The 25,621-nt window shown below is 39.8% G+C and overlaps 1 protein-coding gene and 1 pseudogene across 1 annotated transcript in view; both read left to right on the top strand.

Annotated features, from left to right (window-relative positions):
- MTHFD1L (methylenetetrahydrofolate dehydrogenase (NADP+ dependent) 1 like) overlaps positions 1-16,026 on the top strand; it is a 200,983-nt gene extending 184,957 nt beyond the window's left edge. The window contains exons 25-26 of the mRNA XM_044671679.1: positions 8,755-8,865; positions 15,719-16,026. Of these exons, the coding sequence (XP_044527614.1) occupies positions 8,755-8,844 (90 nt within the window). The 3' untranslated portion in view covers positions 8,845-8,865; positions 15,719-16,026. The remainder of the gene's footprint in view (positions 1-8,754; positions 8,866-15,718) is intronic.
- LOC123246640 lies at positions 15,317-24,691 on the top strand (annotated as a pseudogene).
- Positions 24,692-25,621: the final 930 nt, after the last annotated feature.

Below are 25,621 nucleotides of genomic sequence, written 5' to 3' on the forward strand. Positions count from 1 at the left end.
TAGTTACAGCAATTATGCATAGAGTCTTTTAAAATCATTTTTATGCCACATCTTCCACAAACCTTAATTCTGCAGTATGAAAACGAAGGATGAAATGCTTATAATTTAATGTTATAATTTAACATCTATGTAACTCATGACCTTTATGCATATTTTCAGGAATGAGTTTGTATAAAGCATGAACTCCATAGCAAAAATGATTAGCTCGTTAGCAAGGCAGCTTCGGGGTTAGTCTGTCATGTTGGCTTTGTGCCAATAAGCTAGATTTCCTAACCAAAGTAAATGTTAAGTGAAAAATATTTAAGTAAAATAATTATAATTATGAGGGGTCAAAGGAAGGACATTCATGGTCCTTACCACATTGTGTCAGCAGAACCTGAAAGGATTTACATTCTGGTGGGTGCAGATAAATGACCATATCTTTTGACTCATACCCAAGAACAGCAAGCCTGCAATTTGCCTGTTGGAAGAAACCTGGGCCAATCAATTCTGTCAGTGTGCCTCTTTGGAAATGTTTATTTCTCATTGATAATTGTTATACATCATAGCCCTAAGGATATTAAGTTTCTTCTAACGCAGCTGTGATTAGGTTTTCTACCAGTTACAGAGAAACAAGATCTCATTCAAGGCTTAATTTGAAAATAATAATAACGACTTAAGACTCCAGTGCTTTACCCTGGCCTACCCTGGCCTCCCAAATATAATGCTGTAACCTCTCAAGATAATTTTTACAGTTTTTAAACTAAAATGATTAAATCTCTTTGTTATTTTGTTATGTATATTGTTACCAGATGATAGCAATGGCCAAGATTGTGTTGGGGTTTTTTTTAAACCCTCACCTGCCATCTTAGAATCAATGCTATGAATTGGTTCCAAAGCAGAAGAGCACTAAGGGCTAGACAAATGGGGGTTAAGTGACTTGCCTAGGGTCATACAGCTAGGAAGTGTCTGAGGCCAGAGTTGGGCCCAGGACCTCCTGTCCCTTAGCCTGGCTCTCCATCCATTGAGCCACCTGACTGCCCACCATGACTGCGTTGTTTTGAGAGACAGGTCTCAGTTTCCCCAGAAGTTAAAGTGGTCCCGATAAGATCATAGACTGAGATGTGGAAAGGGGCCTGAAGAGAAGAAATTCATACCGGGAGATTTAAGGTGATTTGTCTAAGGGCAGAGATCATAAGTCACATTATCAGGATTGAACCCAGGTCCACAAATTTCAAATCCATTTTCTATCTCATTTTACCATTCTTGGATATAAAAAGGCTGGAAATGTATGGGAAAGCCAAGCAGAGAGGAAATACGCCCAGGTTTCCTCATCTGTCAAGTAGGCTGTTGGACTCAGTGGCCTCTAAGCGCCTTTTCCAGGCTTGAGTTCTCTCATCCAAAAATAGATACCAACCCTAAGCAAACTTTAAACAAACATCAAAAAAGACAAACCCAAACTCAGGGCAGCCAGCTGGCTCAGTAGCTAGATAGAGCGCTGAGCTTAGAATCAGGAAGACTCGCGTTCGTGAGTTCTAATTCCGCCTCAGACACTTACTAGCTGTGTGACCCTGGGCAAGTCACCTTAACCTCATAGTTTCCTCGTCTGTAAAATCAGCTGGAGAAGAAAAAAAAAAAAGCCAAACCATTGTCTTTGCCAAGAAAACCCCAGAGAGGATCACAAAGTCAAACTGTCCCTGCTTTGGGCCACTCTCTCACCAACCACTTCCAGGCGAGTTCATCATCTTTATTCCTTGATGTTACCTCCATGGTGATTTTTTAAATATAAGGGGCTTTTCCCATCTTATAGTAACTTTCTTTCCCCCTTAGTTTTGGGAAACTCATCCTAAACCCCCCCCCCATCCTTTTGCTGTTTGAATTAATTTCTGCCCGGGGCTTTTTAGTTCATGAAATGCCTCTTTAGACGCCTTCTCTCCCCTCCTTGGAAACTTCTTTTCTTTGGAAACTGACCTGCTCCAGCTCATTTTACAGCTGAGGAAACTGAGGCAAGCAGGGGTTAAGTGACCTGCCCAGGGTCACACATCTAGTAAGTACCTGAGGCTGGATTTGAACTCTGATATTCCTGACTCTGGGCTCAATGCTGTACCCACTGTGCTCCCCAAGTCAACAGTGATGCTCGGGTTTTCCAGAGCTTCCTTGGTGAATGTTAAATGTTAAATGTTAAAATAGAAAAGAGGCAGGAGCCAAGACTGCAAAGCAGCAGGAATCTATAGCAGAGCTCGCCCCACAAAGAACACACGCTAGACAAGATTCTGATGTGGAAATTCAAGAAAAGAAATGCCAGAGGCAGTCAGCCTGGGAGCCAGGGGGGCCTGAAGGGGGGCATTCCAGAGGCAAAAGGATGGGGCGCCCTCACCGAGGGCCAAGCTGCAGCCCTCTGACCCTGCATCAAGCCTGCAGCTCCGTCTGTCCCAACAGACAGAGGGCCGACCCGCAGGGGCTTTGCTTAGCCTCAGATCTTTCTTGAGAACTCTGTGAGTTCTGACCAGGAAGACAGAGACCAGATTTTGCCCTGGATCAGATTCCCGCATGGGGAGAACCCTGAAAAAGCTTGCCTATCCCCAGCCTGAGCTGTCCCGGAGATCCCAGAATAATAGAACACTCAATAACCCAGAAAGCAGCAGCAGGAACCTAGAGGATAGATTATTCCTCAGAGAAATTCACAGAGCTGGCCCTAACAGAGTCCAAAGACAGGAAGAAAGCTGGAAGAAAGACCAAAACTGAATCCCACTATTCAAGGGGAAAAAAACCTATTGTGATGATAAGGATGCACAAGAATAAACTCAGGAGAAGAAAAAGGAATGAAGACCAGACTTGAATCTGGATCTGTCAAGTATTCCTGACTCTGGACCAAGCACTCTGGAAGCCATCACCAAAAAAAAAAAAAAAAAAAAAAAAAAAAAAGGTTCCTGGACATCACATTTCCAGAAATGATCATCCAGGGCTTCCCAGTTTTAGACTAGGAAGAGAGACCCAGAGTTTTCCCCTATTGTGCCTATGTGGCTACCCAAGGAAGATCCCCTGAAGAGAATGGGGACCCAGGAGGATCAGGATTGTTTCTTGTAACAACAGCTCCATGGTGGGAACACAATGAACACAAACCCAGGTCTCCTGAGTTGTAGATTTGATAGCTTTCCCCCTTCCCACATTGCCTAGTTAGAGCTCTACCTTTTGCTGAGAGAATTACTTTTATAAATGCTGTCTTCTAAATAGAAGGCATGAGCTAATATTTAAACTGCTTTGGGGGCAGCTGGGTAGCTCAGTGGAATGAGAGCCAGACCCTAGAGACAGGCGGTCGTAGATTCAAATCTGGCCTCAGACACTTCCCAGCTGTGTGACCCTGGGTAAGTCACTTGACTTCCATTACCTACCCTTACCACTCTTCTGCCTTAGAGACAATACACACACACACACACACCACCACCACCACCACCACCAACAACAACAACAACAACAACAACAACAACAACAACAACAACAAAATTTAAACTGCTTTATAGCAGATCTACAGGAATATTTTCTAAAGGTGTCACTTAATTTAAAAAAGGAATTATTTGTTTTTCTAAATGTGAAAGAATTATGTAATTTGGGGAATGGGATAATAAATCATGATTTATTTTTTAGTCTTTTTATTTAATGGGAAAATACCTAAAAATAATTTAAAATTTCTAAGTTATATTCTCAGGCATATTTTTTTAAAAAAGCAAAATTACTAACTTATTTGCTATTTGAATTATGAGAGATTTTATTAGGAAAAAAAACTTTTTCTAAGACTAGATTTTGGAATTTATTTTGTCAGTTCATTCTTCCCACTGTTATGCCATCCAAGAAAAAAAAAGTATGTGCATACAAATATATATCCATATATACATACATATTTTTACCTTTTAACTATTTTTTATGTTTTAAGACCTTAGATTGGCTTTTTTTTTTACAGGGCAAAATGCCAGAAATAAAATAAAGGTCATTTTATGATAGAAAATTCTTATGGAAAATTTCAGAAAGACTCCCTTGACAGATACAGTTTTTCCCTCAACTGCTTCAAGCCAAAATGAATCCCTGAACCCCTATTATTTTTTTTAAATAATAAATCATGATTTTATTCTTTTTTTTTTCCTCTAACTTTTCTAGTGGGCCATTTTCCATCATATGTCTTCCTTGTGTTTTTAATGGGATCGTCATTGTGGCAAACAATTTAAGTATTCAAAGGAGATAATTTGTTCATTTAAAAGCATAAGTGGTATAGTTATATCCCTCATACACACAAAAAAAATAATTAATTGAATTTGTGTGAATTTTTCAGTCCAGGAGCTACATTGTGTTCTCTATTCTTAGAATACATTATTTCACAACTTGCCATTTTTCATCTTCTAAATTTCTTGCTTCTGTCCTTATAATAAGAAAATATTTTAGCTTAATGAAGTCATTAAAACTAGAACCATTAGTTTGTTTTTTAACCTGTAACTTTCAACTTAGAATCAATACTAAGTATTGTTTCAAGGCAGAAGAGTTGTAGGGGCAGCTGGGTAGCTCAGTGGATTGAGAGCCAGGCCTAGAGACAGGAGGTCCTAGGTTCAAATCCGGCCTCAGACACTTCCCAGCTGTGTGACCCTGGGTAAGTCACTTGACCCCCATTGCCCACCCTTACCAATCTTCCACCTATAAGTCAATGCACAGAAGTTAAGGGTTTAAAAATAAAAAAAATAAAAATAAAAAAAGAAGAATTGTAAGGATTAGGCAATTGGAGTTAAATAGCTTATCCAGGCTTATTTGAACCCAGGACTTCCCATCTCCAGTCCTAGCTCTTTATCCACTGACCATCTAGCCACACTCCTGCAGAAAAATTTGTATTTTTTTTTTAAACCTTACCTTCCATCTTAGAATCAATACTCTCTATTGGTTCCAAGGCAGAAGAGTGGTAAGGGCTAGGCAGCAGAGATTAACTGACTTGCTCAGGGTAACACACCTAGGTAAAATTTTGTATTCTAGGGGGCAGCTGGGTGGCTCAGTGGATTGAGAGTCAGGCCTAGAGACGGGAGGGCCTAGTTCAAATTTGGCCTCAGACACTTCCCAGCTGTGTGACCCTGGGCAAGTCACTTAACCCCCATTGCCTAACTCTTACCACTCTTCTGCGTATTGACTCCAAGACAGAAGGTGAGGGTTTAAAAGAAATCATTTTTTTAAAAATGTTGTGTTCTAAGGAGAACATTAGAGTTAGCAGTAAGAAGACCCCTAGGTCCCACTCTCCTACTTCCTAGACCTAGAACCAGTTTCTTGTTGGTGCAGTGGATAGAACCCTGGCCTGGAGTCTGGAAAACCCAAGTGTCATCCTGGAAGAGTCACATAAGAGTTGACCTCAGTTTCCTCATCTGTAAAATGAGCTGGGGAAGGAAATGGCAAACCACACTAGTATCTTCGCCAAGAAAACCCCCCAAAGGGGTCGCAAAGAGTCAAGAGGCAACTGAGAGGACTGAACAGTAACAGAAATTACAGGTCATTGAGGTGGTGGTTTAGTTGTTGTAGGTGCTAAGCCAAGGCACAATCATGTAGTTCATTGTTAGTTATAGCCGGTCAGCTTAGTCCTGCTGTAAAAAAAATGGAAATATGGTGGACAGCCTAAATCGACATGAGAATGCCCATGGAGGAAGGCTTCCACTTCTAGGCCACGAATCGGGCCAAACCAAGTATGTTTGGCTTCTTTCTGAATTGTCATCAACACAGATATTAATTGGCTTGTGAATGTGACCATGTTTGAGAATCAAGAATGATGCAAAATAGAAGGACCCCCCCAGAAGCTGTGCAGTCTAATACACAAACTGCAAACGTCAGGAGTAAGATTTAAAGCACGTTTTTGTTTCATTCAGAGATCTGAGGGAATTCCATGGGGCCGCTTCCCTGCTGTACTAATGCCGATACGCCTGTGTTGCTTACTGCCAAAGAAGCTTTAAGTAGGAGGGATAATGTGAAAGCGGGAGAAGAGCGTGGGCTTCTTTCTTGTGTTTGGTGGTCCTAGGTGCCTTTACTGTGGGAAAATCAGGACCGCTAAAAGCTTCATGGCTCTGATCTGGCTGATTTAAATGAACTCCACAAACAGAAGGGAAAATTTCATTTTAGGTTCTGGGCTTTATTAACATTTCACACCTATAAGTCACCTAGGAACATATTACATGTTCAAAAAATTATATTATTTATCATATATTATTTATAATTTATATTTTTATTTATAAATGCTAACATTAAGATGGTAGTTTTTGCAAAAGAAAACATGACATCACTTGTTTATAGGAGTAAATAGATTTGGGGTTTTGGTTTTAAAAGATTGTTCTATTGCAAAAATGAATAATATGGAAATAGGTATCAAGTGATAACATTTGTTTAAGTCAGTGGAATTGCTTGTCAGGCCTCAGAGTGGGGAAGGAAAGAAAATGAATCATAGAAACATGTAAAACTATTTTTAAAATGAATTTTTTTTTAAAAAAGATGGTAGTTTTTGTTCGTTTTTACTTTGGTCCAAGGCCTATAATGACTGATTGGCCACCATTCTACATTTTTCATCTTAGAGAGCTGGCTCGGGCGCTAAAAGTTAATAAAGTCACACAGCAGTATTTGTCAGAGGTGGATCTTAAACTCAGAACTTCTCAATTCCAAAACTAGATCTCCATCCCCTAAGCCACACTGCCTCTTCCGTGACAGGCTTTAGAGTTCTCTAAATGCGCAGAACCCTTCCAAGTCTGTATCACGCCATCAATTCAGAGGGACGAGCACCTCAGATGTAATGCAGGGCTTAATGAGAAGGCATCCTTCTTTATAGTGAGTTGTGTCAGTCTTTGGTCTGTAACACAAGGAAGGCATTGTGCTAAGGCTTGCCATATTTCTAATATTGGGGGTCTGGCATTGCAGAGTTCCCTGCAAAAGTGGGAAAGGAAGACGTTGGATCATTTTCACCTCTGACCGTCCACATTTTAAAGAGCGAAAGCGAATGCAAATCTTGCCCAGCATATTAAAAACGGAGCCCTTCCAACTTTGACGCAGAGATAGAATACATGAAAAAGAGGTTTAGAAGTCATTTAAGACCCTGGACGAACGGGCAGCCGGGGTGGTTCTTGTTTCCTCCGTGTATCCCCTTCTCTCTGTCCTCCAGTTTTCTGCCGATGTTCTGACTCGTCTGGGAAAACAGCCAGGAGATAGGTGGGGTGTTTCCCTTTAGGGGATTCGAATCTGTGGGGGACTTGACGTGTTACTCCAAAGCCCAGACACAGTTCACTAGAATTGTCTGAGAATAGCCTCCGAGGACTGGATGCTGTCAGGCTCCACTAAAACTGTCCCTGTACAATTATATGATAAATTGCAAGCCCTGATAAGGGACTAGGAGGAGGATGAACGAGTCTGTAAGGTAGATTCTCAGACTTTTAATTCTCTACTCTATATATTCTGTATTAAATCTAATACAATAAGTATTTGTTGTAAAGCTAAATTTGAATTCATTACCCATAGCAAGTGCTGTGTTCTTACAGTATTTATTCATTTAAGAGGTGTTGGGAATGCCACATCATATCATGAACTGCATTTTGCATGATTTCTAGGTAATTTTTTCCCAAATATATTACTTTTTTCCTGCTCTTCCACCTCCCCACACCCACTGAAAAAAGAAAAATAGAGAACCCTGGTATAATGGAAACATAGTCAGATGAAACATTCCCATGTTGGCCATCTGCAAAAATCCATTTTTTATTCTGCGTGTTGTTCCATCATTTTCTGTCATTCTTTTGACTTAAGACAAAATAGTAAAATACGTGACTTTTCACTACCCTCGTGTCCACCCTCCTCACTTATAAAAAGATTTTTTTCAACATGGAAATTGTGATATAATTATACAAGGGAATGACTGCATTGACTTCCATGTGATTTGTTACACAGGTGATGAGAGAAATCATGAGCTATTCCAGCCTTGCCTTGAGCCTTCCAAAGCTAAAACAGCTGACAGTTTTCTTTCTAGACTCATGAACTAGATGCCAGAGAGGAATGTTGTCCCCATCATAGAAGCATAAACTTAATGAAGATAATATGGCCCTTGATATAAAAAGTTTTGAAAAATAAGACAGCCCTCAGCTCACAAATGGGCCGTGTTCCAAAAGTTTATGTGCAAGTCATTTGTCTTGGAATGCCTTTTCTCATAGAAATAATGTTATATATAGTGGTTAGGTTTCCAGACCTACTTGGGAAAAGCCCATTTAACTCCTCATAAACTTGATATCGTTCTACACCATGTGGAATGATATTTCCATGGGAAATGCATTCAGCATTCTAACTCGAGCTATTAGAAACATATCTATCCCAACTTAAAGGCATAAGATTCCCAAGCATGGAGGCAGCTAGGATCTGGGTTCAAATCTGGCCTCAGACACTTTCTAGCTTGTGACCCTGGGCAAGTCATTTGATCACAATTGCATAGCCCTTACCACTTAGTTTTAATTCTAAGACAAGGTGAAGGTTAAAAAAAAATAGCATTAGAGATGGAATGCAAGCCGAGGTCCTCTGCTAGTCACCCTGTGGTCATCTTGGAGCCACAATCTCTCCCAATCTTAATTGTCTACATTAAATTGAAGGAATTTAATTAGATGATCTCCAAGGCACCATCCAGCATGGACCAGTACTATGACTAGTCGTGAACATCATCAGTAACATCCTATCAACAGTGTAGTTAACTCAGTGAATTTGTTTTGTTGAAATTTAAATGTTTTATTGTTCCCACAGATGAGCACCATGCCAGGACTGCCTACCCGACCATGCTTTTATGATATAGATCTTGACCCCAAAACAGAGCAAGTAAAAGGCCTGTTCTGAAAGAACCAGCAACCAGCATGGGTAAGCTGCATCTTTCTTCCATTCAAAAAGCAGGGATTTCTGTGCAAAGACAAAAGTAACCAGATACTGAGGTTATAGGGCTGTTAGGGGTGGCTTGGCCAAAGTGTGTCAGAAGCTTTTGGTTAGAACCTAATAATCTCTAGGATATTAAAAACCCATATTATGTTGTAAATATAATTTGTTAGGATTTTTAATTCAGCCTTCATTAAAGGGCCTACAATGTGTCAGGCACTGTGTGCTAAGAGCTGGGGAATTCAAAAAAAGGCAAAAATGAGCTAAGAGCTCCCAGTCTAGTGGAGAGAGAGAGAGAGAGAGAGAGAGAGAGAGAGAGAGAGAGAGAGATTGGGAGGGAAGAGGAGGGAGAGACAAAAACAGAGAGGAAGAGAGACAGAGAGGAGAGACATGAGGACAAAGCCAGAGACAGACAGACAGAGAGAGGAGAGAGAGGAAAAGAGACACAGAGAGAGGACAGAGGCAGAAAGAGAGAGACAGACAGACAGACAGACATGGGGGGGGTGGATACAGAGAGAGAGAGAGATCTAGAGATGGCTCTAGAAAGAAGCAGACAGATCTCGGTAGTGATATTTATGTCTATCAACATAACTATGGATAGAGGAGAAATTATCTCAGAGGAAAGACTGAAAAGGCTTCCTCCCTAAGGTGAGACACACAAGGCTTGAAGGCAGTCAGGGAAGCGGGGGGAACCAGTGAAAACCACCCCCAGATGGGAGATGGACGCAGAGTGTGGGGAGGAGGCAATGCCAGCCTGGAGGGCAGGAGGGGCAGGTTGTGAAGGGCTTTAAAGCCAAAGAGCAGGGTTTCTATGGATCCCAGAAGAGAGAAGGAGCCACTGGGGAGGAGATGTGGCCAGAAGCACCATCTTGTCAGCGGAGTGGAGAAGGTATCGGGGTGGGGGAAGCCTCCAGGCAAGGGGACCAGCAAGCCCACCCAGGCAGGAGGCAATGAGGGGCAACAGCATCTCCAGAGGAGGGAAGGAGGTCGCTTTTCCCAGGGTTAGGCGTTGGTGAGGCAGGTAACTAGTGGCGTCTCTACATACGGCACAACAGTACATCCCTGTGACAGAACATTCATTGGTCCAGAAGTCTATGTCCTGATGGATGTTGGGACCTCAGGGGGAGAGCCCCATTCCGCAGCCTCTCGCTACCTGTCAGAGATAGTGGGATGATGAGGCTGAGGCTTTTTTTGGTTAAATATAAAATTGCAAGTTCCATTATTCCTGTATTCCCCCATTGGGGGAAGGGGCTTAGGAGAGCGTGCCCGGCTTACATACAGAAGATCACCGAGGACACAAGATTAAAAATGTCGTCTACCTCTGGAGAGAGGACAAATGGACTCTGAGGCCAGAGTGAAGCATTTTTTAATCTCCTTTTTTTTTAACAACATGGGTCATTTGGAAATAGGCTTTGCATGACTTTATATGTCTAATTGCTGTCCTATTTCTTGCCTTCCAAATAGTGGAGGAGAAGTGAAGAAAAGGGAGGGAGAGAATTTGGAGCTGAAAATAAGAATTAAAAATAGTAGGAGGGGAAGAAAAAAAATTCTTCAGAATTCACAAGACTGTCCATCTCCAGACTGGCTTTCTCCCTGGCTGCACCCTATTTCTGTAATTGTCTCCCTCTCATGCTCTGTCTGACCCCTAAGCCCCCCACTTTTCTGGCTTCCTTTAAGGCTCCACTAAAATTCCGCCTTCTGCGAGAAAACATTGTAACTATAGGCAAAATGACCTGAGAACTTTTTTCCCCCGTCTTAGAAATGTTACTAAAGTATCTGTGCCAAGGCAAGAAGAGTAATAGGGGCTAGGCAATGGAGGTTAAGTGACTCACACAGTTGGGAAGTGTCTGAGGTCAGATTTGAACCCAGGACCTCCAGTCTCTGGGCCTGGCTCTCAATCCACTGAGCCACCTTGCTGCCCCCTGTGCTTACTTTTTTTTTTTAAATCAAATTCTCATCTCAAAATGAAAATGCAGAAAATTAAATTCAAGGGGCAGCTCAAAGGTGACTCAGGGGATTGAGATCCAGGCTCAGATAGGGCCTCTGACGATGCCTGGCTGTGTGACCTTGGGCAAATTACTGGACCCCCATTGCCTTATCACTCTTCTGCTTGGAACTCATCCTTAGAGGCTGTTCCAAGACAGAAGGGAAGGAGTTTAAAAAAAAAAAGATCATTCAAGAAACTGAATGATTTAAAGTCTTGGCAGTGTTCCTCAAAGACTTCTATGAATAGACACCCCCTACCCCTCACCAAGGGAGCCTTCTGCGCCCGGCCACACTTTCTTCCAAGATGCAGCAGGTGTTATTCCTCCCTGTAATTCCTATGAAATACTCAGCGGTCAGACCCTGCACTGGGCAATGTTCTGAAAGCTTTCCATGGCATTTTCCTTTACGGTAATATTCTATTTAGCCCAACGGTCCTGGGTCTTTAGCTGTGATTGCAATGCTCAGCTTAGCAAATTATCCCACTACGTTCCTTTTTTTGGTGCTGATATTTAATAAACGTGATGTTTCTTAGACTCCAATTGGAAAAAATTACAACCTTCTCAAGTTGAAAATAACCTTTTTTTAAAATTTTTTTTTACCAATTACATGTTCCAAATGATCTCCCTTCCTCCTGACTCCCAGAGCTGGCAAGTGATTCATTCTGGGTTATCCATGCAAAATATATTCCCATAGTGTTCATTTTTTATAAGTGAATAATCATATAAAACCAAAACCCCAAAACATGAACCCAAATAAACAAGTGAAAAATTATATGATTCCATCTGTGTTCCTCCTCTGCTAGTTCTTTCTCTGGAAGTGGAAGCATTCTTTTTCCTAAAACCCTCCGAATTGTTCCAGATCCTTGTGTTGCTGAGTATCTGAGTTTCTCGGATTGATCGTGAATGGACCCTTATTCCTACTCACCTCTTTCTGCATGTCAAGTCCATCAAACTGTTTCTTTGCCATCTTCTTTGTATGCTATGTTATCTTTTTGTGAGTTTTTTTAAAATATTATGTCTTTGTTATGTACCAAAAGCATCATGGAAGACCCCTCATTAAGGAGGATTTATTCATTCACCAAAAACCTAGCAGAGATATTTCTGGGGCCAGAAATAACTTTCTAAACCTGTGTCATACAGATTGGCTCTCTCCTTTTTATTCTGGTTACAAAAGTCATTGATCTTTTACTCATGCTGAAAATTGATACAGTTTGAACAAACCCACCTTTTGGTTCTCCTGGGTGATAGTTTTTTCCCTCATGAAAGAAGTTTAGGTAATTAAAGGAAAAGGTTTGTACAAAACTGTGCCTTTTACAAAAAAAAAATTTAGGCAAAAGGCACTCCTTTTAGCTTCTGGTGTGATTTTGGTTTATTGTTTCCATGCTCTATTTCCCATTTGTGAACCTCCATACACTTCTGTAGGCTCAGGGAATGGTAATTCAGAACTCATCATTTGACCCAACTCAAACAATCCAAAAACAGATTCAGTCTCCTAAGATAAGCCCTTTTTACAAAGCACACATTCTTTCTGTAACTCTTCAGTTGAATGCATGCTTGCTACAGTGCTATTAGAGTTCACTTCAATTGCTGCTAACAAAAAAGACTTAACAAAGGATGAATGAAACAAAAATATTAAAGTTTGGATCGGCTTACGTAAACTTTTGAAAGTACATGTTTTTGGAGGAATAGCTTATCATCAGTATGGTCAGAATAGAAAATAATATACATTCAGCTTCATATTAATCAGATTATTATTCTTTAGAGGATGTTACAGATATCCACTGCAAACAGAGAAAAACTATTCTACTGAATATGTTTTTTTTTCCTTTCCCAACTCTTACCACTCCCATTCCCAGGAAAGTACATGAGAATGTAATATGAACTTGAGATGCTGAGAAATAACCAGATTCTAAGCTTTCTTTCAGCTCAAGATCTCACCTGCAGTTCTTTATACTATTGTTAGCACAAGGGCATGACTCATTCTTTTGGATGTCAGCACCTAGAAGTGATTACACATGCAGTTTATCCAAAGGAGATGATACTGAATCGCATTCCCTTCCCTCTCTATAGCTATTAGGCTTTTGTGTGGTGATGGATTTCAGGGAACTCCTTTGTTCTCATTGATTAAGACCAGAGTCTGGTATATGTCACTAAAGAAATCAGGGAATTGCTCACTGATTATTGAACATATAAAGTTTTACAAGTTCCTATTTTCATATAAAAATAGGTTAATCATGATCATGTATTATTTGTACAACATCTCCTTTCTGGAAGAAAGGGTATCAGACATTATTCCCTATGTATGGAACTCCCAGTGTACTACAAACCCCATTTACTTGTAAAACATTGGCCATTCATCTCTCATTTTTTCAACCTAGTTGCCTTGAGCATTAAGAGCTTAAGTGAGTCCTCCCTGTGGGTTTCAGGAAGAGTTAAATAGATCTTGCCAACAAGGCCAGCCCCTCAACACTACTCCTCTTCTCTTTGCGGTAGTGATTGTTTGGCTACTCAGTTATTAACTATTAATTAACCTTAATGAAATTTGATTGCCAAACAACCCAAAGTTTACAGCCATAATATTCCTTCTATGATCAGGATATCACATGGTTACTGTGCACCTGTTCTTCTCTTTACTTTACCCTCTTTCCGGGGCCGGAGAGATCCAAGCCCAGAGAAAGGGCAGAAATGGGACAAAACTGCTAGCAGTAGCATGGTGGTACTCCGGGCCAGAGAGCCAAGGGACAGAGGAAAGAGCAGAACATCCAGCTGGGGCCACTTCTGTCCCTCTGAAAGTCATTTGATTTGAGAGAGAACGAAGTCAGAAAGTTGCCCTAAGGAGGGAAAAAAATGACAAATTACCAAAGATCTCAGGAAAATGAAACTCAAAAAACCTTGCACAAACAGATAAACCAACAAGGGAAACGACTAGCAGAAGGAAATATGGACTCCAGATCTAGTAAATAAATACAGCAAGCCAAAGGAAACAAATCTACACCTGATGAGACGGACGACTCCATTCTGAGGAGAGCATGGAACCACAACACACTTTTCTTGAATGGTTTAAAAGAGAAATTAGAATTGTGAAAGCAGGATCTGTGGCCTGCAAAGTAGAGAAATAACTGAATGCCTTACTCATTAAGGCATAAGATGACATTATTGAATTAACATCATCATGAGCTTTTTGGAAGCCACAAGAAGTTAAAGAAAAAAGGTATCCAAGTAATCAGGATGGCTATTTGGTAAAGTAGAATGTTGGACTTAGAAGGAAGAAGACCCAAGTTCAAACCCTAACCCTGGGCAAGTCACTTAAACTCTCTGTGCCTCAGTTTCTCTAGCTGTGAAATTAGCACAAAAAGGGCACCTCGGGGCTGTTATGAAGATCAAGTATAAAGTGCTGTCCTATGTAAATGCCAGCCATTAATAATGATTAATTTTCCCTATTCACTTTCAAATCTGGATGGCATGGTAGGTACCTGACACACTGAGGCCAGTGTCTCAGCTCAGTCTGGCAGCAGCTTTCTAAAACAGCTTTTTATAATAATATATTAGATAATATATATAATATATCCCTTCAAAGGGATAATATTGATAATAGCTTGTGTTTATATAGCATTAAAGGGTTGGCAAAAGATTTTACTTATTACTTGAAAAACAAATAGAGGTAGGCAGCTATATTGTGGCAAATTGGAAGCCTGACCAGCATTGAATAGCAGATTATGGCTCTAAATCCTTTTTTTTTAACCCTTACCTTCTGCCTCAGAATCAATCCTGTGTATTAGTTCTAAGGCAGAAGAGCAATAAGGGCCGGGCAACGGGGGGTGAATCAAAGTCTCATTCCAAAGCCAAAATGCCTTTTTTACCAAATAAAAGCTCAGTTCATTTTTTCCCTTTTCAGAGATAAGGATTTTTGTCCCTTTTCCAACTAACTCTTCAACAGCTTTCCTTTTAACGGAGACCATAAACCTTCAACACTTTCTTATAACCTGACATATAGAAGTGAGCATGACCAGGGTTGTCCAGCCACAGGACCTCACTCCCTCTCTGGCTGTGGGCTGGGGGGTCAGGGCTGACACTTGGAGTCTTGCCTCCCCGGAGGTCCAGCTTGGTGTCTGGAAAAGCCTCGGGACCAGCCTGGTAACGTCTGAAATGTTTTCTCATGATTCCTATTTAGCCGGTTGCTACTGCTGCTCCGCTCTCTGTTTTCTTTCTTGATCATAACCAGACATCAGGGGGAATATGTGACGTTTCTCATTCCCCTCCTTCATCGGCATCTTCCCTTTTGAAGGATCTTTTCTGGCTCCAGACTGTTCAGGAATCCGTGGGAGGTCAGCTTTATGTTTCAGCCGAGTGGAACTCTTGGCACAACCCATGCGTTCCCACACGTATACGTCCACATGAAAGGCTTCAGTCCTTAGAACTACGTTTTTGAGAGAGATTCTCTTTGATCATTGAAAATGGGCAAGTTTGAAACTAAAACGATCCATCCCTCTCCCTCCTGGGGAAGGAATGCTGAAGATGCATCCCTTAAATGTGCTCGGGCCATTCTAAAGAGAAGGAGCCGTCCTCCTGGAGAGCCGGCGGGGTGGAACCTGAGGTCCCATAATCAGTCATTGGTGAAGCTCAGGGTGCAACTTGGAGCATCCATCCTGCCTCCTGACTACTTTGTCTTTTCAGGAGTTTTTGCATCGCAAAAGGAGAAGAGTTATCTAGCCTCTTCCCATCCTTGGTATTTCAAAAGGTTCACTTACTTGGTATCTTTTATTTTTGCCAGTTATATTAAAGCAAGTATTAACTGTTGAATTCCAGTGGGGTGAAGGGGAACTACTTGTACACTAAACTATATTTCTATTTTTCAGATTTCTGAAACAAGCCCCTGCTTCCCTTTTCACAGCAAGTAAGGAAAATAAATGAATTCTGGAGAATTTTGTCTGTTACACAGTGCCCGCGCTGGTGAAATAGGCCAAAGATTTCTTCTTCATTCAAGATGTCTTATTTGAAACTCAGTAAGCCAAGTTCAACGATGGGACATATACCCAAACTGGACAACAGAGAAACTAACTTATTTTCTGTTTCTTTAAACTTAGCATTTTTCCACTACTTACCCTTAAGAATGTTTGTTTTATAAAGATGGAAGGATTAAAGGGTGTCAATGCAAAGGTGTAACATTTTCTTCTATGGGTGTTTTTATATTGACTTTGAACTGAAAATAAACATGTCAAATAAGATTATAATGCCAGGTAAAGTTTTACTTTTTAGAAGTAGCAAATTATCTGTACCATTCAAGGCCACACACACACACACACACACACACACACACACACACACACACACACACACACAGAGTTTCCTGGGATTTCTATTTTTAAGAAGTTTGAAGAGCTGACCAAAGTAAATAGACATTTATCTTTAGCTATTTCTGAAATTCTATTTATTGCAGAATAATTTTTAAAACCTTTTTATATCACAACCATTTCTAGATTCTTTTTTCCTTCCCCTCTCTACATCCCAAATGAACCTTGTAATGAAAGAACATTCAAACAAAACAATGACCCACCATTTGACAATACATAAATTCTATACCCACACACAGTCCCTGATTTTCCTAAGGAAAGAAGAAAGATACTTTTCAAGGACAGCTAAGAGGTTCAATGGATAGAGAGCTAGACCCAGAGACAGGAGGTCTGGGTTCAAACTTCCTAGCTGTGTAACCCTGGACAAGTTGTCTAACCCCTACTGCTTAGCCCTTACCATTCTTCTGCCTTGGAACCCATACACACTATTGATTCTAAGACAAAAGGTAAGGATTTTTAAAAAGAAAAAAGGAAGGTACTTTTCCTCATCTCTTCTCCAAAACCACAATTGGTATTTTAAATGTACAGCTTTTAGTTTTGTTTGTATCATTATATTTATTGATAATAGTGTACTCTTGTGTATTTCCCTGGTTCTGCTTACTTCACTATTTGCATAAATACAGATCTTCCTGCATTTATCCAAACTCCTCATTTGGCATTTCCGAGGACTGTCCAAATGTTTTAAGGTATTTCATATGTAGTTTATTTTATACCCAAAATGTCTTCACCACAAAACCAAAAGATGTTTAAGGCTCCCAGGATTTAGACTGATTTCTTCCATTCATTTATGGAAAAGTCTCAGTATCCCTTATTCTAATCTAGGGTCTTCAGAGCATTTGAAAGGTCAGATGTCTGGTCAATTTGTTTCTCCTTCCCCCACCCCTCAAATCACTATCTCCTTCCCAAAAAATGTTTGACCCTTACTCCTTTTCAGCTTCTTCCTTACAAGAGTATAAAATTTAAATAAAACTGAAGTTTGGGGAAAGCACAATAGTAAGCCATTGTCCTCTTAGCAACCTAAGTTAAGAAATCACTACAAATAGCTTATTTTCCCCAAGGCACATCCTCCAGAAGGGCTCCATGTGCAGATCTTTCCTTCATTGACTTAGACCATAACCTTTAGTGACCCTGGTCATTCTTTCCTTAGCCCATAATGTATCTTTGTGTATCTTTGCATAAATTGTTCCAAAGCACTAAACATTTTAATAAATGAGTCTTTTTCTTTTAAACACTTATCCCAAAAAGAATTCTTATGGTTAGAACTCTGAGTTCTAAAGGCTCTATCACAGTCATTAACCTCTTTTTAAAGGTCCCCAATTCCCAACATCAGATAAATCAATTTTAAACTATTTATGGATTGTGAGAAACTAGAGGGTGGGGAAAGAGAACCTGGCAGAGTGGATAAAGAACTGGTTCAGCATCAAGAAGACTTGGGATTCAAATTCCACCCCAGGAGTCTCTGAAGAATGCCAAGCTACATGACCTCAAATCCCGACTTCTCAGTGCCCATCGTTGTTTAGTTGTGTCCAACTCTTCATGACTCCATTTAGGGTTTTCTTGGTAAAGATACTGAAGTGGTTTTCCCTTTCCTACTCCAGCTCATTTTACAGATGAGGAAACTGAGGCAAACAGGGTTGGGTGATTTGTCACATAACTAAACCAGATATGAACTCAGACTTCAGGCTTGGCATTTTACCCACTGCACCACCTAGACAACTCTTAAGACTGTAAGTTGGAGAAATTCCGTACACCACTTAAAATCACAGTTTGTTCATTTTATTTAAGGAATGTTTGGACCCATCACAGGGAAAAAAATTTTCCTTCTTTTGAACTCCTTGCTTTTACTAACTCTAGTCACTAAGAATGTGCCCTATTTTGCACAGATGTTGTTTGTCTTTCGTGTGTGTATGTGTAGACAGAGACAGACTCAGGCTCTTACCACCATGGTACAAGTTTTACTCTGGGAAGTTTCCACAAAGAAATCACAGAAATAGGGGCAGCTGGGTAGGTGGATTGAGAATCAGGCCTAGAGACGGGAGGTCCTAAGTTCAAATCTGGCCTCAGCCACTACCTAGCTGTGTGACCCTGGGCAAGTCACTTGACCCCCATTGCCCACCCTTACCACTCTTCCACCTAGGAGCCAATACACAGTATTGACTCCAAGACGGAAGGCAAGGTTTAAAAAAAAATCCTAGAAATGGCATAAGAGACATTTTTAAATATCACTGGAGATGGAAAAAGGGATTATCTTGGTTACATTTTGCTACATGTTTTCAAAATTATTTTCCCACTCATTGATGATCATGCTCCCCCCACCCTTGTTTTAACTCTACTTTTTCTTTCTGGGGGGAGGTATGTTTTCCTTACACTCATTTGCTTACTACAAGATGGCACATTACACAGAGGGACCGGCCTAGATTTAGGGAGATTCATCTTCCTGAAGTTCAAATCTTGGCTTCAGACCCTTCCTAGCTGTGTGTCCCTGGGTGAGTCACTTAACCCTCTTTGTGACTCAAACAGCTATTTTTGGCCCATGATCCTAGATAAACCCATGAAGATATTTCTGGCCTCATGATGGTCAACATTTTTTAAGAATAAGATAGGTGACTAAGTGTAATATTTGTCAAATTCACAGATGACACAAAGCTGAGAGGAACAACTAATATATTGGATGATAATCATGATCCAAAAAACTAGACAGTCCAGAACAAATATTAAATTTAATAGAGATACATTATACTGTTAACAAAAAAAAGTCATCTTCACAAATACAGAGAGCATAATAAGAGTATCATTCTTTTTTTTAATAGCCCTCACCTTCCATCTTAGAATCAATACTGTGGATTGAATTCAAGTCAGAAGGGCAGTAAGGGCTAGGCAATAGGGGTTAAGTGACTTGCCCAGGAGCACACAGCTAGGAAGTGTCTGAAATTAGATTTGAACCCAGGACCTTCCATCTCTAGATCTGGTGCTCCATCCACTGAGCCCACTTAGCTGCCCTCTCCAAAGATTTTTCATGAGAATGATAATATAGGGGTAGTTAGGTAGCTCAGTGGATTGAGAGCCTAGAGACTTTTCTAGGTTCAAATCTGACCTCAGAAACTTCCTAACTGTATGACCCTGGGCACTTAATTTCCATTGCCTAGTCCTTACCCTTCTTCCTTAGAACCAATACGCAGTAAGGTAAGGGTTTTTCTTAAAAGTCAAAAGTACAGTAATCATATAAACCTGTAAAAATATTTTTAAAATAAAATTTAAAAAAAACTATTGCTTTCCCAGACAGGACTGAAAGACAATGTCTAGAATGAGGAAGCTGATACTTTTGCAATACTATGTTCTGCTCAAACAAAATCTGGAATTTTATGATCAATTTTGAGTTTCACCACTTTGAAAATCCAGTATGTTCAGGATCAGTCAGCAAGCAGGTCCCTACTACATGGCAGACACTGGGTTAGGTACTGGGGCTTATAAATACAAAGGATGGAACAATTCCTACTGGCAATTCCTTCTGTTATATTCATAACCTGGGAAATGATGGATGCCACCATGAATGACAGAGAAGGCAGTTGGAAGACACAAAATGTTCCCAGGTGCCATGAGCCAGGGGCAAACATCGGTTGGCCTGACTTTATAAATACCCCTAACAGACACTTGGAGGGGTCTCTTTAGGTCTCTTGCTCTTTCTAGGTCTCTTTAGGTCTCAATCTCTGGGTGGTGAAGGGAGGCAGGGAGGTCTATGAAGAAGAAGGAAGGAAGAATCTGAATATTTCCTGAAGACTGTGAGAGCTAGCGCATCACCAAACACTGATAATGAGAAAGCTGAGAGAATAAGATCACCAACACAGCTGCATCAATAGCATTCCCTATTCTCTGGCTTGGCTGTGGCCAGGCTAGGCCAGAGGTGCAATGGAGAATAAAGCTCCAGCTTCTTCTAGATCAATAGCCTCGAGTCCTGATTGTCAACTAGTTATAGATATTAGATTAATAGGGTCTCCAATCCCCATTCCTTGTCCTGTTTATCCTTTCCCTGATTATAGATAAAGTGAGTTTAACAAGTACCTTTCTGAGTGTTCCTTATATCAAGACCCTTGGGGAGGGAGTCAATGCAGTCAGATATCAAACATGATCAAAGGCAAATCAAAAGCCCTATGTTAATTTATCCAATTCTAGGTTGGACCTGAAAGGGTTACCCATCCATCTAACCTATCAGGGTCCTCCCTGGGCAACTGTTAGAGGAAAGGGGAAATTATAATAACTTTCAAGGGTAATCAGGTTGGTGTTCCTCCATCATCTGCAGCTAGGGAGAATATAGATAGATACATTCACATCACTGTATATCTATATCTCTCTAGGCCCCTTGTTTTGTTTATAACTTCCAAGATGGCCCTAGGACTTGGTAACTGTGTCATTCAAGAATGGAGAGTTTGCCATAGAGAGGAGGGGATTAAGTAGAAATATGATAATGGTCTTTTAAGTATTTAAAGGGCACTCATGTGCAAGAGGTATCAGGCTTGTTCTGCTTTGCCCCAGAAGAAAGAAGATAGTTTTAGACTTGATAGAAGGGAAAACCTTTGACTATCAGAGGGTTTCTTTTCAACCAGAGTTTTTCAAGAAAAGCCTGGTAAATCATTAGTCAGTCATATGAGACAGAGACAGAGACAGAGACAGACAGAGAGAGAGAGAGAGAGAGAGAGAGAGAGAGAGAGAGAGAGTCTGATCTGCTTTGCTTTGCCTTGGACTTGATGACCTCTGAGGTTCTTTTATCCTATTGCTGGAATGTTCTGCCCCAAAGCTTGTCAGACAGATCCAGTCTGCTGGGATTCTAACTGCTACATAATGTGTTAAAACATCCAAGTTTTTATATGCTAGCCTGGTCCCTTAAGCTATATTTGTTTTGTTTTGTTTTGTTTTTATATTTTTAAACCCTTAACTTCTGTGTATTAGTTCCTTGGTGGTAAGGGTAGGCAATGGGGGTCAAGTGACTTGCCCAAGGTCACACAGCTGGGAAGTGTCTGAGGCCAGATTTGAACCTAGGACCTCCCATCTCTAGGCCTGGCTCTCAATCCACTGAGCTACCCAGCTGCCCCCTTAAGCTATATTTGTAATCAATCAAAAAACATTTACAGAGTCCCTACTATGTGCTGGGCACTCTGTGAAGCACTGGAAAAAGATATTTGAAAACAAAAAAAATGGAGTTGCTAGAGAGCTGACAGAATCTAGAATTCTGAATTCAGATACTTTTTGGTCCAAGGGCAAGCTCTTTAATGTCTTAACTCAGGCAGTTCTCTAGAACACAAGTTATAAATCCCAAATCCAAGCCATCACAGGTCCTTGATACATTCATTGTTCTTGTGTGAAATGTTTGAGACCGTCTTCCTCCATCGCTTCCTTGTCCATGCCATGGCATCCATCATAGCCTCTCAAAGGACACGCCATTGCAGCACAAGCTCTGACAGGTCCCATCAGGCTTGAAAGGTACAAGTTTGGTAACAAAGTGAATAGCTGTTGTCTTTGGACCACAGACAAGTCATAAAAGGCTCACCACCAGATTGGCTTCTAAGTGATGAATTTTTCAATTGTAGCAACTGGAAGGAACCATCCATCTTCCAGTGCATAACAGCTACCATTTCTATTAGTGCTTACTCTATGCCAGGCACTGTACTAAGCCCTTTACAATTTTCTCATTCGATACGACAACCCAAGGAGAAAGGTGTTAGTATTATCCTCATTTTACAGATGAAGAAATTTTTGAACTCAGAGCTTCCTGACCCTAAGCCTAGCACTCTATCCGTGTGCCACCTAGCTGCCTTAGCTAGACCTATCAGTGTAAAGAGTTTGTATTGATGGTTGGAGTTCCCATGCCAATGAAGGCACAGAACCTAGTAGTAGTCAATAGGAAAGGATGTTTCAAGTTCCAAATGACTTATCCTCAATATAAAAAACTTGTTGGTACATGTCCTTTTCAAATAAAGGCTGCCCAAAATGGGCAGGGGCTTTAAGGATGAAGAACAGCAATTTTCTCCATTTAAAAAAAAATCTAAGAAATTTTCTTAAGTTTCCATTCTTAGTTTAGTTTGCTAGTCAGAAATCAGGATATCATAAATAATACAGAAGAATCTGTTTCTGTGCTTCCTGATTGTACTAAGAAGATATTCTTCCCTTTTCTTTCCCTCTAGTGCTCTAAAATTTTTGTTAGACCCCAATAGGTCAAATTGTGCCAAGCCTTTTCCTTTATTGAAAAAAAATTGTTATATGAAATAAACCTATTTCTTCAAATAAAAAAATACTAAAATGGAGTTTAACATATTCATAGCAAGTACTCTCTAATATTACTTCTAGCTTTAAAGATCTATGCTCTATACTCTTTAGCCTTGCCACCTGCAATATTAGGTGGTTATAATTGAGTTTTAAAACTAAATTGAGGGGGCAGCTGGGTAGCTAAGTGGATTGAGAGCCAGGGCTAGAGACGGGAGGTCCTAGGTTCAAATCTGGCCTCAGACACTTCCCAGCTGTGTGACCCTGGGCAAGTCACTTGACCCCTATTGTTGAGCCCTTATTGCTCTTCTGCCTTGGAACCAATGCACAGAAGGTAAGAGTTTAAAAAAAACAAACAAACAACTACACTGAGTTAATTCGTACTAGCATTTGATATAATCCTGTCATTTTCATCATGTAGGAGCACTTAATTTTTTTTGAGTTTTGGACTCCTTTGGCAATCTAGTGAAGCCTATGGACTCCTTGGGATGTTTTTAAATGTATAAAAGGAAACCAAAGATATTGAATACAATCATTGAAATATTTTTTTTAAAACAAGTTCAAAGATCCCAGGTTAAAAACTACAACTTTAAAGAGATGAGAAAGCTTCCTGAACATGTAAGATAACCAGCTAGCCAGTTGAAATAGGAAATTCAGAGTTATCACATGTATAACCTATATAAAATTGATTACAGTCTCAGGGAGGGGGAAGGGGAAGGAGAGGGAGAGTTTGGAACTCAAAATATTAGAAAATGAATATTAAAAATTATTTTTACATGTTATTAGGGAAAAATATAGCTGAGGAAATTCAGGCTTATAAAAACATCAGTCCTGAATACCTGACAACCCAATTGCACTATATATCCTAAAGCTGAATTCCTACAGAGGGAAATACATGAGGAAATCCTCAGACTCATTATATGAGTTACTAATTCTTCTTAATAACTACCACAGTAATTGAAAAGAAGTTTATTGTCTACTTCTTTATCTTCTACTTCACTGAATAATTTCTAAACATTCTGTTCAGTAATGAGAGAAGAGGACAGACATTCGTGTCCCATTATTGAAATCGGATTAAAATTCTAAGCAAAATAGTCCCTGAATCAGTTCTGAAAAACAAGCAGTTGTTACTAGGTTTTGAACATGATAAACTATAGTGAAGTGGGGGAGATAAAAACATCACAACTAGATGCTTAGGAGAAAATAAAATTTCACCTATTAAAGACAATAGGTGAGCATTTTATTACTAATCTAAAATTGGTTTTATTTACAGAGACAGTCCAGAGTCTGACCCTAGAAAGAATGGACATATTCCAGAAATCATCATCCAAGTTTGAAGCTGAAAGTGATAGATGGTATAGTTGCTGTTGAGGAATAAGCCTAGATGGGGGTTGTGGGGTGGAGAAGAAGCAATCACAGAAGTCAACCATTTTGGGGGGGGGAGGAGGAGGAAGAATACAAAGGGAATAGAGAGGTTAAAATGTTGTTCATTGGTTACTTTAGAAGATTTGTATAATGATACCAATAAGGAAACTGGCTTTACAAAAGAATATAATTTGTGATAAATGGTAAAGAAAGAGTGGCAAGAAAGGAGCTGTAGAATGCTGTTCCAGTTACAAAGGTACTAGAATACAAATAAGAATTCATCAAATAGGACCTGGAATGTTCAGCAAATTCAATCAGTTGTATAGAATGGGAGAATGAGCCCTAAAGATGGATGTAAAAGCTGTAATTGAAGGGAAATTGCTCAAGAGAAAAATATCCTGAAAGTTCATATTGACAAGGGCATGAAAGATAGTCAGAAAATAACATTTCATGGTGAGGTTGACAGGAGCCAAGACTCGAGCCAGGAGATAGTATTGTTTTGCATCAGAAGGATCAAGGGAGACCTTTTCTTGTACTCAGCCATCCAGTTGGTTGAAGCATCCTGTGGTTTTCATAAACCAAAATCCATTCTTGACAGCAGAACTATAGTCATTTCTCTTATCCCTGGTCAGATTGTCAAACAAGGAGATATCAAGGTGTGCTGGATAAAAACATATGAATTTATTGCTGATATTATGAAAAGGTGATTCCAGTGATTGAATTTAAGGTAAACTCCATTCAGAGAATGGCTTTCTTTCATCAAATAAACAATCTTTGTTGGAAAAGCTAAAAAAGTAAATAGAGGAGACTGAACAAGTGGATCAGGTAGAACTGGTGGACTACAACCTACTTCAATAAACAAGATGCCAAACGATGGAGAGAAGCTTTTATGAGAATGATCCCTATCATCTCAGAGGCAGTGTTCATTGTCAGACCTGTGGCCAGCGAGGACCCTTCCATCATAATGCTGGCTTTTATATATGATAGTGAATGAGTGAAAGACTACAGTCATCTTAACACATGACTATTGTTTCTGTTGCAACCATCAACTATCACTGCATTTCAAAAGTTTATGGATAAAATTCAATATTATAAAATGCTGACTATAATTTATGATGTTCGATATACAAAATAGTTTTACATCATATTTTATATATATATATATATATATAAAGACTTAGACTGATGTTTGATTCTTCTGACTGAGTGTACATAAGCATTTATAATTTTTAAGCTCTGAAATTAAAATTTTATAGTTAAATGTTTAATATTAAATTTTAATTTTAAAAATTTAATGAAAGCAATCTTCAGTTTCAAGGTGATGAAGTGAATTTAATAAAATAAAATTTAATAAAAACAAAATCTGTTATTTCTGCATTTGTGACAAAACTTCTGTACAAATGAAACTTTGGACGAGGAGAATTCAGCCAGTTCCCAAATTTATCAGGAGCAGAAAATAAAGATGAAGACATACTTTCTTATTGTGAGCATTTGGATGCTCTCCATTCAGATTTTAATCAACGATTTGATGATATTTTGAAAATGAATATACCTGATTGGAATTTGGATCCTTTTTCAAGTGCAAACCCCGAAGAATCTCCACAGTTACAAGAAGAACTGATGGAAGTAACTACAAATGATGAATTGAAATTTAAATAAAGCAGCTACCAACAATTCTGGCTGCAAAAGGATGGCTTATCCTGAAATATGGGCTGTAATTCAAAGGTTCTTAATTACATTTCCTTCATCATATTTAGTGGAACGCGGATTCAGTGCGGTAACCAATTT

Source organism: Gracilinanus agilis, chromosome 4, assembly GCF_016433145.1.
Source record: "Gracilinanus agilis isolate LMUSP501 chromosome 4, AgileGrace, whole genome shotgun sequence".
NCBI lineage: Eukaryota > Metazoa > Chordata > Mammalia > Didelphimorphia > Didelphidae > Gracilinanus > Gracilinanus agilis.